The sequence below is a fragment of the Loxodonta africana genome, chromosome X (assembly GCF_030014295.1).
Source record: "Loxodonta africana isolate mLoxAfr1 chromosome X, mLoxAfr1.hap2, whole genome shotgun sequence".
Taxonomy (NCBI): Eukaryota; Metazoa; Chordata; class Mammalia; order Proboscidea; family Elephantidae; genus Loxodonta; species Loxodonta africana.
Window position 1 is genome coordinate 43,655,491 of NC_087369.1, and position 18,055 is coordinate 43,673,545.

General features: G+C 37.7%; 1 protein-coding gene across 4 annotated transcripts in view; it reads right to left on the bottom strand.

Moving 5' to 3' along the window:
• Positions 1-18,055, bottom strand: part of RPGR (retinitis pigmentosa GTPase regulator) — a 69,875-nt gene that overhangs the window by 37,363 nt on the left and 14,457 nt on the right. For all 4 annotated transcript variants that reach the window (XR_010319751.1, XM_064278138.1, XM_064278139.1 and 1 more), the window contains exons 7-11: positions 15,562-15,720; positions 10,133-10,288; positions 6,544-6,668; positions 4,591-4,866; positions 3,019-3,181 (exon numbers count right to left, since the gene is read on the bottom strand). Coding sequence is in view for 3 of the 4 variants with exons in the window: in XM_064278138.1 (XP_064134208.1) it covers positions 3,019-3,181; positions 4,591-4,866; positions 6,544-6,668; positions 10,133-10,288; positions 15,562-15,720 (879 nt within the window). In the remaining variant the exon portion in view is untranslated. The remainder of the gene's footprint in view (positions 1-3,018; positions 3,182-4,590; positions 4,867-6,543; positions 6,669-10,132; positions 10,289-15,561; positions 15,721-18,055) is intronic.

Consider the following 18,055-nt stretch of genomic DNA (forward strand, 5'->3'; position numbering starts at 1 on the left):
CTAAATGAAGGTTATAGGGAAAACACTATTGAGAAATGAAGCTAGAAAAGCAGTTGGGAGTCATAAATATCAGGGATCCCTTCAAAACACTGGAGCAGAAGGCAACTAAACTGTACCCGAGAAAGATTAACATGGAAAGTGGCATGCAGGATAGATTGAAGAGGGCAGAGAATGGAGGTTTGGAAAACACATTATTTAGATTGATGGCCTTGCCTCATTCTTGACTAAGAAAACAGACCTCATTAGATCTGATCCACTTTATCGTCTCACCAACAAACTTACACACTTACCTGTATTTGTACCCAAGTTCTCATTTTCCTGTTAAACTATATGAGATGTCTTTCTTCTTACCACAGCTGTCATCTGCATGTCAGCCCCTCCTGTCTTCTCAAGAACTTTGCACCTTTGGTTATACCCTCTCTTTCATCATGTTGTACCTATCTTTCCTGGTCTACTGGATCACCTCCATCAGCATACAAAAATGTTCTGTATTTCTCATTGATCCCACATCTCCCTCTAGCTGCCAGCCCATTTCTCTGCTCCCCTTCATGACCAAAACATGCAAAAGAATTATCTACGCACCCTATCTCCTCTTTGCTTCTTTCCCATTCACACCTCAACTCCTAACACTGTGTCTTCTGCCCTGACCTGCCGCTGAAATTGTTCTTGTCAGGATTACCAATAACCTCCATGATGCCAAATTCACTGGAGCTCTTCTTCTTTGAACTTTGAGCAGTACTTTGCATTTATGACGCTACTCTCTCCTGATTTCCCTTCTCGTACTTTACTGGCAGAACCCTGGAAGTGCAGTGGTTAAAGTGATCGGTTGCTAACCAAAAGGTTGTCAGTTCAAGCCCAATAGCCACTTCACGGGAGAAAGATGTGGCAGTCTGCTTCCGTAAAGATTTACAGCCTTGGAAACCCGACGACGCAGTTCTACTCTGTCCTATAGGGTCCCTATGAATTGGAATCGACTTGATGGCAGTGGATTTGGTTTTGGTTTTACTTACTGGCTGACTAGGCTGATAAGGCTTCTTTGCTGGCCCTTCTTCCTCTACCCTTTAAATGTTAACATTCTCAGGGCTATTTCCTGGGCCATTGTCTGACTCTACTCTCGAGTAGGTGATTTCAGCAACTTCCACGGATTTTAAATATCAAATTTATATCTAACCAGACCTCTTTTCTGAAGTTTAGGCTTGCATTTCCAACTGCCTGCCTGATATTTCCCCTTGGGTGCTCCGCAGCTATCTCAAGCTCGATTCTTAATTTTCTTCCTTACTTGTTAACCATCCTCTTACCTAGAAAGCACCTTTGGTTTTTCCCTTTACTTCATACGTATGTGTAACCCATGAACAAGTTTAGAAAGTCCAGTTGGTTCTCTATCTAAAATGTATCTCAAATCCGCCTCCTTCTTCCCATCTATACTATAAATGTTATAGTTAAGTCACCATCCATCATCTCTTGCAAAAGGCTCCTAAGTATTCTCCCTACATCTATTCTGGCCTCCCTACATCTATTCTGGCCTCCCTACAATTCACATAGAGACAGAAGCAGTCATAAAATGTACATTATATTGGAACACATCACTCCCCTGTTTAAAACCCTTTAATGGCTTTCTACTGTACTTATGAAAAACATTCATACCAAACAAGTTTCTCATGGCCAATAAGGCCACAAATCATCTTTTTTCAACATCTGGTCCTGCCGTTTCCCTCACCCTCTGAACTCCACTGGTCTTTCCTTTTCTTATAAACTGCCTCCAAACCTTTGCTTCTATTATTTTCTTTGCCTGGAATGCATATAACCTCTCTCTTTGTATGGGTATGCCACCTTCTCAGCAAGACCTTCCCTGACTCCTTTCCCAACCATTACAAATTATCTAGCACCTTTTTTTTTTCTTTCCTTTACAGCCTTTATTACAACTCTAAATTGTTTTCTGTTTGCTTGTTTCTTTGCTTTTTGGTCTCCCCAACTGATACTATAAGCTCCATTAGAGCATGGATCGTAATGATTTTGATGGCTGTTGATCCTCATGCTTGGCACAGTGTTTGGAACATAACCGATGCTCAAAAGTAGAATCAGCTGTATTTGACTTACAGTGATGGCACCAGGCAAAGATATCAAAAAGGCACTGTGCCAAGTGCTGCAGGGTCTACTTCTTAAGAACCTTATTAGAGCCTTATTATAGAGTCCAGCCTACCCTTGGTATGTATATTGTCCGCTTGACATTTAATCAATACTGATGTCATTTCATACCGGCTTGCTCAAAAACCATTACTTTTATATGTCACTCCTAAGATAACACAAATGTCCCTAAACAAAATGATTTGGAAAGGGTGTGTAATAGTTAAAAGAGTTGGGATTACAATTTAAAATACGAAATCTGTATCTCACAGGCAGTGCAATGTAGGCAGTGAGGTAGAGATGTTAACAATAATTATAAATATATTTGCTAAGGGGTCTCTAGAGGTGCTAGACTCAATGCGAAGTATTTTACATGCCTGATATCATTTAATCCTCACTCTTTCTGAAGTAGGTATTATTAAACCCATTTTAAAGATAAACTGAGGATGAGCAAGATTACGTTACCTTTCCCAAAGTCAGTCTCATAGCTAATGAATGTCAGAGCTGGTGTGTGACCCCAGAGGAACTGAACTCCGTTCCTCATGCTCTTAACCATTACGCTAGACTGCCTAACTACAGGATTCCATGTAGGGCCAGAAGACCTGCAATCAAATCCTGTTCACATGGTTTGTAAGCTGAGTGATCTTGGGCAAGTCACTATGTGTGTGCATCATACATTGCTCTATAAAGATACGCATGGTATTATGATTGTTGCCCTTGTTACGTGATACTTTTAGAGTCAATGACGATGCTTCTGGCTTGTTAGGCTAATACTGGATTTGGGTTCAAGTAAGAGGTGCCAATTTAATTAGTTAGAGGAAACATCTTACGCATGACAACATTAGGAATAAAAGGCACATTTTTCCTGAATGCTGGCAGAATACTAAACGTTACCTGGTTCTATTGGCTTCACGAGGGTAGTTATGGTTCTCTCTCGCGGATTACCTGTAGACAATCTGAAAGGGACTGAAGTGGCAGAAAAAGATTCAGATGATCCTGGAGTCTCTTCCACTGGAGGTAGTGCCCACATATTTCGGTTAGACTCTGGGGATTTTTCCTTTAAAAGTAAACGGGTTGAAGAAAGTGTTAAATGATTTTATATACAGGCAGTCCCCAGGTCGCAGAAGAGATCAGTTTCTGTGTGTCTTTAAGAATCTGTAGGTAAATACGGACCAGTGGATGCAGTTCTTATTTAGGCTTACTTTAGGGCAAGAAAAGGCTGGAAGCCTTTACAATGATTTAAAAGCTGCACGTGCAGCAAATGAAGGTGATTGTGAGGAAGAATTTGTCGCGTTTTTTAGGGAGCCCTGGTTGCACAGTGGTTAGGAGCTCAGGCCGTTAACCAAAAAGTCAGCAGTTCAAATCCACCAGCTGCTCCTTGGAAACCCTATGGGGCAGTTCAACCCTGTCCTATTGGGTCACTGTGAGTCCAAATCAATGGCAATGGACTTGTTTTTTTTTTTTTTTTTTTGGTTGGGGTTGGTTCAATCCTTTCAAAGTGAGGGCAAATTTACAGAACATTAAAGGGCAAGTACAAGTTGTCCCTCAATCTGATGTCCATAACCCAAGGACTGCCTGTACGTACTAACGACATCAACTACCTGCAGCTGCCAAAAATATTTAAGAGAAAGACTGCAAAATCTGCCAACATTTTACAATATTCACTTTTAATAATCCCCAAGGGCTCAAAAATGTTTCGTTTTGTTGTTTCTGTATCTTGGTGGTTTAAACTGTCAATTTGGAAGCCTGTTTGTGACACGATGGGGTGAAGTGTGTGTGTTTTCTCTGCCTTCCTTAAGAAACAAAAATTATTCATGAAATATAAGCAAACAACACTGACAAACATGGGATATTTCTTAATCTTTCCATACATACTTTTTCATAATAAAAAGCCAAATTTAAACCTTTTTCTTTAAAAGGAATACATTTTAGAATGTGATTTTTAAGATGGAATGTCTCCTTTAAAAAATTATTTGCATTTTCTTACTTTGAAAAACATACGTAATCGAAACAATTTTAAAGCACAGAGAATTTCTGAATTTAATTCAAAGAGAACATCCCCTCTCTCAAACTGAAGCCCTTATTTCTTTGTTTTCCAAGTTTCATTGTTTATAGTGTATAAGTCATAGCTCAGGAGGTGTAACCAAAACATAAAAGCATGTGGCAAGATAACGTCAATTCACACACAGTTGAGAAAAAAATCAGAAGTGGTAAGATAGGCATAAGAATGATGCTCTGTATAGTACAGCCGTTTATAAACAAAGGTTATTCATGATAATTTTGAATTTTCTGATTTGTATGTTTAACAGGTTAACTCTGAAATCATTTTATAAGCCTGTGAGTCTTCAACTCCAGTCATTTTATTCAGTAAATTGATCTAAGACCCTTCTTTGATTTAAAAAGAAAATGGATTTTTTCTTCCAATTTTCTTTGCAATACTAGATAATACTATTATCTAATATCTACCCTCTCTCTTCGTCTGTCACGGGCCGATGAGGTTCTCTGCAGCGCACTTCCTGAGGCCAAACCACGGGCGGATGATGTTCCCTGCAGCGCACTTCCTGAGGCCGAACCACGGGTGGGTGATGTTCTCTGCAGCGCACTTCCTGAGGCTGAATCGTCCATGGGCAGAGAAGCCGCCGGAGGTGAGTAAAAATCATCTATTTCCTCAATGGTTATTTCTTCTACCACTTCACGTCGTGGAATGGCAAAAATTAGCATGTGGCATCCACCACAAGCAACCTGCAACATAAGTCCACAGAAAAATTAATTGATATTTGCTTCAAACCCAAATGGGTTTTTGACAGCTCTCAACTATAAAACATAAACTGTTACATGATTACTTCATGGTAGACTTCCCAGATACACACACTCTCTCTCTCCATATACATACACACACACAAACACGCACACACACCTGCAAAAGCCGGAACCTGTCTGTGTAAGGCAGAAACATGTCAGAGAAGGAAAACTCAAATATTTTCCACTAAAATGAGTGACAGAAAAGTAATGACTGCACCCTGTCAAAGGCAGAAAACTTGAGAGACCTGAGAAAACAGGCAGTCCGGAGGAGTTATGGCTTTCACATTTTTCATTGTATATGTATGTGCGTATATATATGTAAACAGATAAATTTCAGTATATCTTCACTAAACACTGTGTTTAAAAAAATTAGAATAGATTTAATCCACTATTCTACTTTCAAGTGAATAAGGTACAGAGAAAAAACTACTTTGCACATTACATTTCTCTTTACATTTTGTTTCAGAAAAACATTCAACTAGGAGCAACATTAAAAACTAAAAAAAAAATACTTGTGGACATTTGGCTGAGGAAAAAGTCCAAGAACAAATCAGACTCTTGGGTTAATTATGTCTCCAAGCCTTTTCCTTCACATAAAAATTTTCTAAGTTTAATGCTTAAAAGTCTTTAGAGCAAAATGCAAACATGTACAATCACCGGACAATGACAGATACAATCACCATTCAAAGAATTTTGAAAAATGTATGATTTTCAATAAAATGCTAAGAAAGGCCCACAGTACAATATTGCAATACACAGCTTTTTAGCAACTTTATATTGTTCTACATGGTGTTGTAAGAATAGCATGTCCTATACCTTTCCTTCATAATTATTTTCAAATTTAAAACTGATATATATTTTTGTATATCACCTTTAAAAATCTTCCCCATAAGACGGTAAGCTCAATAAATGCAGGACTTAGCCATTTTGTTCACTCCTGTATCCCTCATATTCCTAATACTTAGTAGAATTATCTTGCACATAGCAGGCCTTCATTAAATGATTGTCAAATTAATTAATGGAATAGAAGGGTTCCATAGTATGAGACACCAAGTCTTTGGACAACAGGAGAATATTATCATCACCAAATAAACGAAATGTTTAAAAGCCTATAGTTCCTAATTGGCCAAAGTAATAGAAACAACAGAGAGACGATATCTTGTGGTAATGTGGTGCTGAAAGAATAGATTCGTATCTGAATAGCATTTAGTCAATAAAACATATTTTCAAAACTCTTAGTTTATTATCAGGTTTTCTCCTGTGCAGAATTGGAGAGTCTCAATAATATTTAATTCAACAAATATTTACTGAAGACTACTGTGAGCAAGGCACTCTGCTGAGATACATGGCACAGTCCTGGCTGTCAAGAGACATATGAGAACACAGCAGAAGAGGCAATATTAGGGCAAAAAGGAAGACGTTGGAGGAGGAAAATCAGGTGAGGGGAAGACTTTCAGAGAGGCATAATGTATGACATTTGACTTTTGGAAAACTAATATAGGTATTCAATATATTTATGATATTCTTTCATACAAACACAAAGTACTTCATATGAAACACTGAAAGACTCTGATATAGGAATATGGAAATGTAAACAGGGAAATGTGATGCCCTTACCAAATGAATTATAAACTTTGAAAAATGAGAGCACAAAGTGGGAACGAACTGATTGGTGAAATTCTCTAGTCCAAGTCCTAGTTTTCCATGTCGACCGTCTCCAAAAGTATACATATGTCCTACATCTAAAATGAGAAAAATAAAGAGCATTATAAAGGTGTTACTTGTATAGACCAATTTCTAAACAAAGATTTAAAATACATGAGCTTAACTACAAATTATGCATTGAATTTCTGATCATTCTTTCCACACTTTCTATGGCATCTATGGTCCTGCATGTAGCTTTAGATAATAGATATTCCGAGAATAAGTCACTAAGCCCTCAGTGGTTTGTAAAGCAGAAGCCCAGTCATACTGGCATCATGTAGAGCGGCAGCAACAGCATGAGATCTTGTGTCACACACTGTACTCTCAGGAGGAAGTTGGTTTTTATATTCTAACCTTCTATATCCCAATAGAAGCCATTTTCTTTTTTCCTACAGTCATTGCTTAGATGGTAGGTTTTCACCTTTGGCAATATTGACATTTGGGGCCAGGTAATTCTTGGTTGTGGAGAGGTGCCCTGTGCATTGTAGGATGTTTAGAAACATCCTTAGCATCTACTCACTAGATACTAGAACACCTGCCACCCCATCCCCCAGTCACGACAGTATAAAATGTCTCCAAATATTGCCATGTGTCCCTGGAAGGCAAAATTACTACCAGTGGAGAGCCACTTGCTTAAACCAACCCAACTGTCTCTTTTCTAAATCTGCTCCTGGGTTGTGGAATGTTACTGAAGAAAAGGCCACAGACCAGCAACTTGGCCAGTCCCTTTACAATAACTGGGTCATCATCACTTCTCTTCAGTTAGCCCTTTGCCTACTATCTAGCAACTATTCTGAACCTTCACTCTTCTTCTCTAGGCCCTCCTTCACACACTCCATCTTCCAGTGTGGTGTCATGGGAGCAGAAGTAAAGGGTGCCAATGTGTAGAGAGGAGGGGGATCTCCCTCTAGTCTGGAAATTGAGGCTTTCAAACTGAAACCTAAAGAATGAGTAGGGCTTAGCTGCAAGAAGACGAGAGCAAGGAATCCTCCAGAGTCAGCAGCATACACAAAGGCCCTGAAGCAAGAAAAACATGGCCCAGCCAAGAAGCTGAAAGGCAACCAATGTGCCTGGAGCACAAGAACAAAGGGAAGAGTGGTATGAGATGAGGCTGAAGAGGTAAGAAGGAATCACACCACAGAGGATCCCAAGGGTTTATATGAAGAATTTTGAACTCCCTCTTAAGGGTGGTAAGAAGCTAAATGAATGATTTTAACATTACATCTGGGGACTTGTCATTTAAATGGCAAAGTGATTGCATATTACACAAATCCAAAAGAACTGACTGAAAAATCATTAGGAATAATAACATAATTCAGTAAGGTGGCAAGTTTCAAAATATATAAAAATAAAGCAATTTCCTCTAAATACATAATCAGTGTTTTGACTCTTCTGTATGATGCTTACTATCAGCTGTTTATTTCTTTCTCTGTATATTCCCTATCTCCTTTATCCTTCTTCTTTTGACCCTGATTTCTTTATCCGAATGCACTTTAAGGTTTGCTTTTTTAATTTGGTTGTCATTAGCCAGAAAAAATTAACTCTGTTCCAAACCCCCTACCTGCACCTCTAACTTTAAAAGAATTTTTTAAAATATGAGCCACTACACATGAACCAGAGACCTACATCATCCTGAGACCAGAACCTAGTTGGTGCCCGGCCACAATCGATGACTGCCCTTACAGGGAGCACAACAGCCAGGAGATCAGTGGGATGCAGACCCCAAATTCGCATAAAAAGACCATACTTAATGGTCTGACTGAGACTAGAGGAATCCCGGCGGTCATGGTCCCCAAACCTTCTGTTGGCACAGGACAGGAACCATCCCCGAAGACAATTCATCAGACATGAAAGGGACTGGACAGTGGGTGGGAGAGAGATGCTGATGAAGAGTGAGCTAATTATATCAGGTGGACACTTGAGGCTGTGTTGGCATCTCCTGTTTGGAAGGGGGATGGGAGGATAGAGTGAGTTGGAAGCTGGCAAAATTGTCACGAAAGGAGAGACTGGAAGGGCTGACTCATTAGGGGGCGAGCAAGTGGGAGTACGGAGTAAGGTGTATATAAACTTATATGTGACAGTCTGACTTGATTTGTAAACGTTCACTTGAAGCTCAATAAAAGTTAATAAAAAAAATATGAGCCACTGGCTAGGAGGGGGAACTGGCGTGAGTTTAGAGGTAACTCACTATGCACCTATCATAGTCCTGGAGAAACAAATCCATAACACCTGTCCCCGGGGAGGGATCATGAACAAAAAGGCAAACAACAGTTAATGTTCAATTATTTGTGCTATGATTTCTTTTATCAAGAGGAAAAGTACTATGGAAATTTAACTAAATAATCTAATTGTTTATTAGATGATACATTAAAATAGTGTGTTATTTGCCTGCGATGGAGATTTAGTGTCGATGAAATATGGCAGTTAAAGACACAGAGATTGAGATTATGACCCTGCAGTGAGGAATACAGATCACTAGCTTTTACGGGACTATGAATGAGTAATACCTCTTTACATTCTGTACAATTTCACTTCATGCTACATTAGCAAGGGCACCAATACTTGGGAACAGACAAGGGAGTCTTCTCTGAAAGGTTCTTTGGGGGAAGAAGAAACAGTATATGCTAGTTCTTTGTATTTGTCAAAGCCTAGTTTCACTAACCAAATATCCTTAGAGGAGCTCCATCATAGCTGTCACTTTTTTAGAAAGGAGAAAAAGTAGAAATGCCAGTGTCTAGATTATTTCAAAATACTAGAGTGATTTTTGACTTTTTAACGTTTTACTTCTTTTTTAGATTGAAATCTGAGATAGAAAGAGTGAAATTGCAGACCCTTTTGTTCCTAAACAATTAAAATCATGGAGTGTATCAATTACCTACAGCTAAGTGACTGAGTCATATGAGGGGAGAACATTTACTGAGTCCTACATTAACAGCACCAAATTCCCGAGATTGAAAAGTTGGCCAAAAGCAGTATCTCCCTGGATAAATGAGAAAGTACAGGGCTAAAGATCTGTATATTCACTCAGTGCTCTCTGAGGTACCCTTTTCTCCAGCACTGTGGAAAGAGAAAGGAAGAGTCACTCCTGAAAATGCCTCCTGGTGGCAAAAGCATCATATGAACTTACTATGCTTGAATGTAGCTCTGTCAGATTGAATGGGAACAATGTTTTAAAACAAACTCTTTCTCTTGGAATTTTCCCCTCTGGCCTGAGCATAGTTAAGAGTCTTCAAATTGATACAAATTTCAAAGAGTTTAACTTTCTGATGGCACTGATAGATTTTGAGATTCTAAATCTTTGGATCATTTACATTTATTTCAAATGGAATTAAAATAAAAAAACCAGTTTACAACTTTATGTTTGAATATTAAATAAAGAACTCCATTTTTCTCAACTATTAATTTCTATGCTAAGTTAGATACATTCATTCCATACATTATTTACTTTGTAATAAAATATGCCCATTGTACTGTAAAATACAAGAGAAACTCTATTCCATACCTGTTATCAAAGCTGTGTGATTTTCTCCACATGAAATATGACGTATTTTCTGGTCCTTAACATGCTCAAGAATTGCGGGTTCTGGAGCTTGAAAAATAAAACTGCCAAGACCTAACTGGCCAAACCGTCCTTGACCAAAGGTGTACACTGCTTTCTCTGAAAGGAAACAGGCAGATACAAGAAAAGGACTGCAGGGAAGCTGTTACCATTGTATCTAGAAAAATTGTGACATTCAACCTTTTATAATGAAGGTCAAGTGCCTCTGAAAGAAATACCCATAATACCCATATATGACTATCTAATACTTAAGTATAAAATTTTCAATGACGAAGGAAGAGAAAAATAAAAAGGCACAAATTTGCAAAAATTATGGCATGAGTCTGATTTTCTTTTACACATAACCATAAAAGGAATTGCTATAAGTAAGCAAACTGCATTGCTTTTAAGTAAGGAATACATATAATACAAGATATATAAGTGGGTGAACTACCTGAAAAGTCCCTATAATTACCACCTTATTTCTTTAAAAAGCATCAGTTGTCCTTAAGCCAATTTCTGCCACTGCCTTAAATCATAAAAGAGAACAGACTCCTACAGAAAAAACCCTTAACTTTAAAAGCAGTTTAATAATTTATTTTATGAAACACAATTTCAGAAGAGAATTTGCATGAGAATTAAAACATAGAGGAGATATGCCAGATTTATTCACACGTAAAGCTCCCTTTAGTGGGAACTGCGATATTAATATTTTAAAGTGATTTCAAAGGACCGCTAATAACTAAATATTAGCTCATGTTTTTTAGAAATGGAAAATAATAAAAACCAAGATAAATCAGTGGTGATGAAAGGGACCTTGTACACACTTACGACGCTCACTGGCCACCACATTAGGGAGTGTAGTGTTTATTACTTCAGTACATGCCTCCTTGTGATTAAGCACTCAGCTGCTAACAGAAATGTTGGTAATTTGAACCCACCAGCTGCTCCGTGAGAGAAATATGCGACAGTCTACTTCCATAAAGATTCCAACCAACCAACCCATTGCAATTGATTCCAACTCATAATGACCCTGCCTTGGAAACTGTATGGGGCAGTTCTATTCTGTCCCATAGGGTCGCTGAGTTGGAATCGAGTCCATGGCAAAGGCTTTTGGGTTTGGTACACTCCTCTTTAGTTCAATTCATTGACTCTCTTTTGTTACAGGAGGAAGAGAAGAGCTCTGGATTCAGGCAGGAACCCAAACCGTCATTATTACTAGCTGTGGCAAGTAGGCAGGTTACCTATTTCTCTCATGTAATAATACCTATCTACTAGAGTTGTTATTGACGATTAAATGAAAAAACATTCAAGCAGATTCTAAACACTCAGTTATAAACAGTATTTTCTTAAAAAGTAATTTATCTAATCAATTCATCTTATTCTGACAATCGGGGGTGCTGGTGAACACATAACTATTGTAATGTAGGTTTACATTATTTTTTTCTGTCTGATAAATGATGTCTGCTTCCTAAGTAAAACATATAGATACTACTCCTTAAAGAAAATATGCTGTGTTAAGGATATGAAGACACACTGAAGCAATAGTAAAATAGATCCTTATTTTAATGTAAAAAAAATACTATCTCCTAGTTTAATTCATAATCACAATGCAAATTGCCAGTTCTGAATTTTAAGCTTAAGTAGAACATCGGGTAAAAGAAAACAATTATCATCATCTCCGGCTAACTAAAAAATTAAGGTATTAGCCCATGGCTTTTTAGGCAGCCTGAATCATATTATGAAAGTTTTACTTGTTATGTTCATTTTCGTATGTTTGGATGATTAGGGATGACAGTGTTGTTGTTCGTGGCCATCAAGTTGATTCCAACTCATGGTGTTCCCATGTGTTACACAGTAGAACTGCTCCGTAAGAGTTTTTTTGGCTGTAATCTTATCAGAAGCAGGTGGCCAGGCCTATCTTCCATGGTACCACTGGGTGGGTTTGAACTGTCAACCTTTTAGGTTAGCAATCGAGTGCAAACCGTTTGTGCCATGTAGAGACCTATAAGTTTCTTTTTTCTTAATGACATAAGACTGTATTACTTATCTAAGGACATAAAATATAACAACTAATTTTTGTCCATAACAACTTTGTTAATGTTAATAAATACTACGTTGTTGTTGTTGGATGCCGTCGAGTTGATTTTCAACTCATAAAGACCCATGTGAAAGAGAACTGCCCCACAGGGTTTTCTAGGCTGAAATCTTTACGGGAGCAGATCCCCAGGTCTTTCTCTTGCAGAGCCTCTGGGCGGATTTGAGCTGCCAACCTTTTGGTTAGCAGCCGAGCGCTTAACTGTTTGTACCACCAGATTTTATTAGTTGGCTCCAGGTCAATATTACTCCAGTTTCACAGAATATATTTGGTTTTATGACTAGTAACTCATTGCCCCACAGAGATTATAAAGTTGTCTAAACATAATCTAGAAAAGTTTAAGTTCTTGTTTTTCTTGGGATCCATACTTCATTGTGGACCCATCTTATAATCAGGTCTATCTTGTTTTTTGCTAATTGCTATGGATGACATACAAGATTACATCAATCACTCTGCCTCACTCAGTGTGTCCCAAGTGTCACGCTGAAGAGTTCTCAACAGCAGTCCATTATCTCCCCAGTTCTAAGGAGAAACTATAACCATACCATCGCTACAACTAGTAGTTGTATTTTTCAACCTATCCTTTTCCGTTACGGAGCCCTGGTGGCACAGTGGTGAAGTGCTACAGCTTCTAACCAAAAGGTCAGCAGTTCAAATCCACCAGCCTCTCCTTGAAAACCCTATGGGGCAGTTCTACTCTGTTCTATAGGATCACTATGAGTCAGAATTGACTTGATGGCAACGAGCTGGTTGTTTCCGTTACAGCATGGTCACGTGTAAATATTTTTAGTTTTAAATAAATTCATCTGTAATGAATTCATTTAAATTATCTATGACTTATTTTAATGAATAATACCCAAATTGATTTTAGGATCAAAGTCATAGATACAGAAAAACAAAGTTGGGGAGGGACACCAAAGATTATCTAATCCAAGTCCTTAGCTTTAGTGAAGGGAATAATCTACATCATTAGTTATGCTTCCTTAAAGTCTTGCAAAGTATTCCATAGCTCTCTTAGATGTTCAACTTAGTATTTAGTCAAACTGATGATCAATACACTCTTCAGGCCCATTTCTTCATCAGCTGTGACTAAATACAAGTTTCTCACCAGGACTGATTCATAAATAAAACTTTCACAAGTCTGTGAAGAAATGTGAAAAATAGGCAAAGTAGTGAATTTTCCATACATGTAAGTTTATACAATTTAAGGAAATTTCCTTTATTATAAAATTAAGAGCTTCTTATTTTTTGTTTAGAAAATGTTCTTTTACAAAATGATGATAACAGATGGCAATTTCTTGGTAATATCCATATTTAGTCAAATGCAAACCAGAAGTTGGCAACCATCTGTTGGCCTTCATAATTTTTGGAAAAAAAAAAACTTTACTGCACTGTGAGAGCCAAAAGTCTACAAAAATCTGGAGAAGAGAATCAATTTCTGACACCATGGTTTTTAGCTTCAAAGTAACTATTTGAAATTCATAGAAAGCTAGATGTTTTTCAACACTACAAGACTATATTGCGCTTAAGTGTATCTTTTATTGGAAATATAATTAAAAGTATCGTGGATTATCTTGGTGATCGATTTATAGGAAAATATTTTCATAATGTATACTTGAAACACATTATAATTATATAACCAACATTTATGTCTTTCAGAAAAACCTGGAATCACCTAATAAACAATTCTTCGTATAATTTTGTATAAGTTAGAAAAAACACATAATACATAAAGAATAAATTACAGTTCTGCCTATAGAACCAGTTTTCAGATAATTTATAAAGATTAATTTCAAAGTTTACTTTCCAGAATAAATCTTTTTGAAATTATATAGATTCTTTTGGCTAGCAGAAATTCATAAAGATCCTAAACCTCAGAATTATTTATAAATTTAGAGTAGAGGCATTGAAAACAAAAAATTTTTCACTTGGAAAAGATTCCATTTGAAAATTGTAATTTTGAGAAACCAAAGCTTAATAAGCACAACTGGGACTAGAACAAGAAGAAAATCTGAAGTTCAAAAGTTGCTCAATCACCTTGCAACATTAAGCATATCATCTGAGACTTATTTATTATTCAACATTTGTCTAGAACACTTCTGACTTTGGGTTACTGAAGATTAAGTAGTGACTTCAGAAACTTTTCATTTCTTTTTGGCCAAAAAAAATCATCATCGTAATTCATGACCCGACTGTATTACTTCTGTATTACCCATTGAAAATAAACCTTATGCTCGACCAATTTCGAAACATCAATTTGGTAAGTATATTACCAAGTAGTAAGTTTATTTTAATAAATGACTAGAATTTCATCCTAGCAAATAAGAAGCTCAGAAGCCAAGTGACATTAGTATGAAGGCTCTTTATAATCCGTAATTTCAAACCTTGGTACTTTCTAATGAATTACTACATATAACACAACATAAAAATTGCAAAGACATTTCCAAGTTATACACTGTCAGTATCAAAAGAAAATAATTATCAAGTACATGTAGAAAACAGAATAAACAGGCAGCTCCAAAGAAGGCATTTCAGGAAAAATAATGTCAATTTTAGATAAATATAGAATACGTATGTATACACATAGGGTCGCTATGAGTCAAAACTGACTCCATGGCAATGGATTTTTTTATACATGAGGAGTCCTGGTGGCTTGGCTGCTAACCCAAAAGTCGGCAGTTCGAATCCACCAGGCACTCCCTGAAAACCCTATGGGGGCAATTCTACTCTGTCCTATAGGTTTGCTATAAGTCAGAATCAACTTGATGGCAATGAGCTTTTTTATATGTAAGGCAAATAGTTTATCCTTGAGAATGAGCAAAAACTGTTGTTTGGTACTATTAAAGATGTTACAGTCATCAAAGTATCAATTATGTTAGTGGAAACAATTCAACAAGATTCATTTTTTTCTACTTAAAATTTTTTTCCATAGGCCAGAAATGTATATTACTGTAGGAATAAGGTATCAGGAGCCCTTGTGGAACAATGGTTAAAGTGCTTAGCTACTAACAAAAAGGCCAGTGGTTTGAACTCACCAGCCATTCTGCAGGAGAAAGATGTGGCAGTCTGCTTCTGTAAAGATTTAGTCTTAGAAACCCTTTGGGGTAGTTCTATTCTGTCCTATACGGTCACTGTGAGTCAGAATTGACTCGACAGCAACGGGTTTGGTTTTTGGTTTTGCAGGGATAAAGACGGAGGCCTTAACAGAAAGAGATACATGGCCAACCCAGATAAGGACTGCCAATTCCTTAGCCACCACAGAAAGCAGGAACCAGGCAGCAGGCTCCACACATACCTGTGAGAACCACAGTGTGTCCTCCACCACAAGCTACTTGGATCACTTTTTCGGAAATTCCAGATACCAGCTGGGGTTTCCTGTGATTGATCAGCTGCTCACTGGGAAGACCTAACTTCCCACACTCAGGTTCTCCAAATGTGTACAGTTTGCCCTCCACTATGGAAGGAAAAGAACAGTGATCCATGATGAAATAAATATGAACAAAATGCTGTTCTTTTTGGTACATGTTCTCATATTCAACAAAAAATTTAGATGACCACCTAATAAATTTGACCTTTCATGAGACAGTCATATTGTATGGTAAGGAAATAAAACTATATCTTCTTTCCTCCTTGATTATTCTATGCTAATAATCTTAAATTTATCACCGTAATTACTAATGAATACCTAGAAAATCATTTTAGCTGTTCCACAAATTGTAGAGATGTTTACATAAAGTCTTCTACTTATTGCACAAGCTACTCAGTCACTGTGCCTGTAGAATGAGAATAAAAGTCCCTGTGTAACAGGGCTGTTGTTTCATAAGAATAAATGAATACACTGAGAAAGTTCTTAGTCCAGTGCCTAACACAGTGCTTAGTGAATATTAGCTCATACCACACCTTATTTCTCCTTGTATGCATGTGGAAAAACCATAAGCCAGTAGAAGTTGTTCAGGTCTTTAGATTTGGAAGATCTGGATTCAAATTCTGGTTCAGCAACTCAGTTACGACATTACCTTGGACAAAGCCGTGTTCTAAATCTGTCTCCACAACTGAAATCAGGGGTAAAACTACCTCTTTCACAGAGCTGTGAGATTAACTGAAATATACTTGTACTTGAAAATGTTTTATAGACTACAAAACATTATACATCCTATAGTTAGCAGAATGCAAACTCCTAGAGGGTAGGGCCTATGTCTTAATCATCTTGGTAGTAAAAGAAATGCCCTTTTAGATGCAGACCTCAAATTCTCGTAAAAAGACCAGACGTAATGGCCTGAGACTGGAGGGACCCCAGAGATCATGGTCCCCGGGCCCTCTGTTAGCCCAAGACTGGAACCATTCCCAAACCAACTCTTCAGGCAGGGACTGGACTGGACTATAAGACAGGAAATGATACTGGTGAGGAGTGAGTTTCTTTGCTCGAGTAGAAACATGAGACTATGTGGGCAGCTCCTGTCTGGAGGTGAGATGAGAAGGAAGAGGGGGACAGGAGCTGGCTGAATGGACACGTGGAATACAGGCTGGAGAGGAGGAGTGTGTACATAGCAAGATATGTATAAATTTTTGTATGAGAGACTGACTTGAATTGTTAACTTTCACTTAAAGCACACACCCACAAAAAAGAAATGCCCTTTTAAATGACTTGTACATGGTACACTACTAAATCATTTCTCACATAGTCAACTTTTTAAAGTAAAATGTTTACCTATACAGGGTTAGAAAAGATATTTCTGTAGCTGTAAGTAGGCCCTTCTTTAAAAAGGGAAAGTAAGTCTTTTACAAGGGAAAGTCTTTTAATCTATATGAAGCATTCTATTTAAGTACAACTTATTTATAGACAAAAATAAAAATTATGAATAAAGAAACAGTTCATTTCATCTAATTTATTTTTCTTTCACTTGAGTCTATTAATTTTCATAAAGTTTAGATTCTCCAATTTACCTACCTGGCTCTGATATCCACTGTCCCTTGGACTGTGACCTTAAGCACATTTCCAGGTTTTGACTCTCAAGTATCTGAAGACTGTTCTACACATCCTGCCCCAGTTCCCACAACTGCAATTCATTTACTTATATCCCTTATTGTACTTCACCTAATTTGCTCTTACTGATTGAAATGCTCAGACCCAACCATTAACACTTCAGATGAAAAGACAATAGAAATCAGGGACTATATCTGAAAGCTCCATATATTTTATTTCCAGTATTTGAAAACTAAATATTTGATAAAATTTAGAACATGAACACTTGCTAATACTGCTTTAAAACACATTAGTGGCTTAAAAAGGAGTCCTAGTGGCTCAATTGTTAAGGGCTCAGGTGCTAACTGAAAGGTTGGCGGTTGGAACCCATCCCATGGCTCTGTGGGAGAAAAGACCTGGAGATCTGCTGCCATCAAGATTAGAGCCTAGAAAACCCTCTAAGGCAATCCTACTCTGTCACAGAGGGTCTGTACGACTTGAAATTGACTCAACAGCACCCAACAACAAGTGGGTTAAAAAATCTGTAAACGGTCTCGTAAGTATTTTCTTTAAATTGCACTGTTGTTGTTAGTTGCTGTCAAGTCAATTCCAACTCATGGTGCCCCATGTGTACAGAGTAGAACTGTGCTCCTTAGGGTTTTCAAGGCTGTGACCTTTCAGAAGCAGGTCACCAGGCCTGTCTTCCGAGGTGCCTCTTGGTGGGCTCAAACTACCAACCTTTTGGCTAGCAGTCGAGTGTTCAACTGTTTGCACCACTCAGTTGTTCCTGTGTGCCATCGAGTCGATTCCAATTCATACTGGCCCT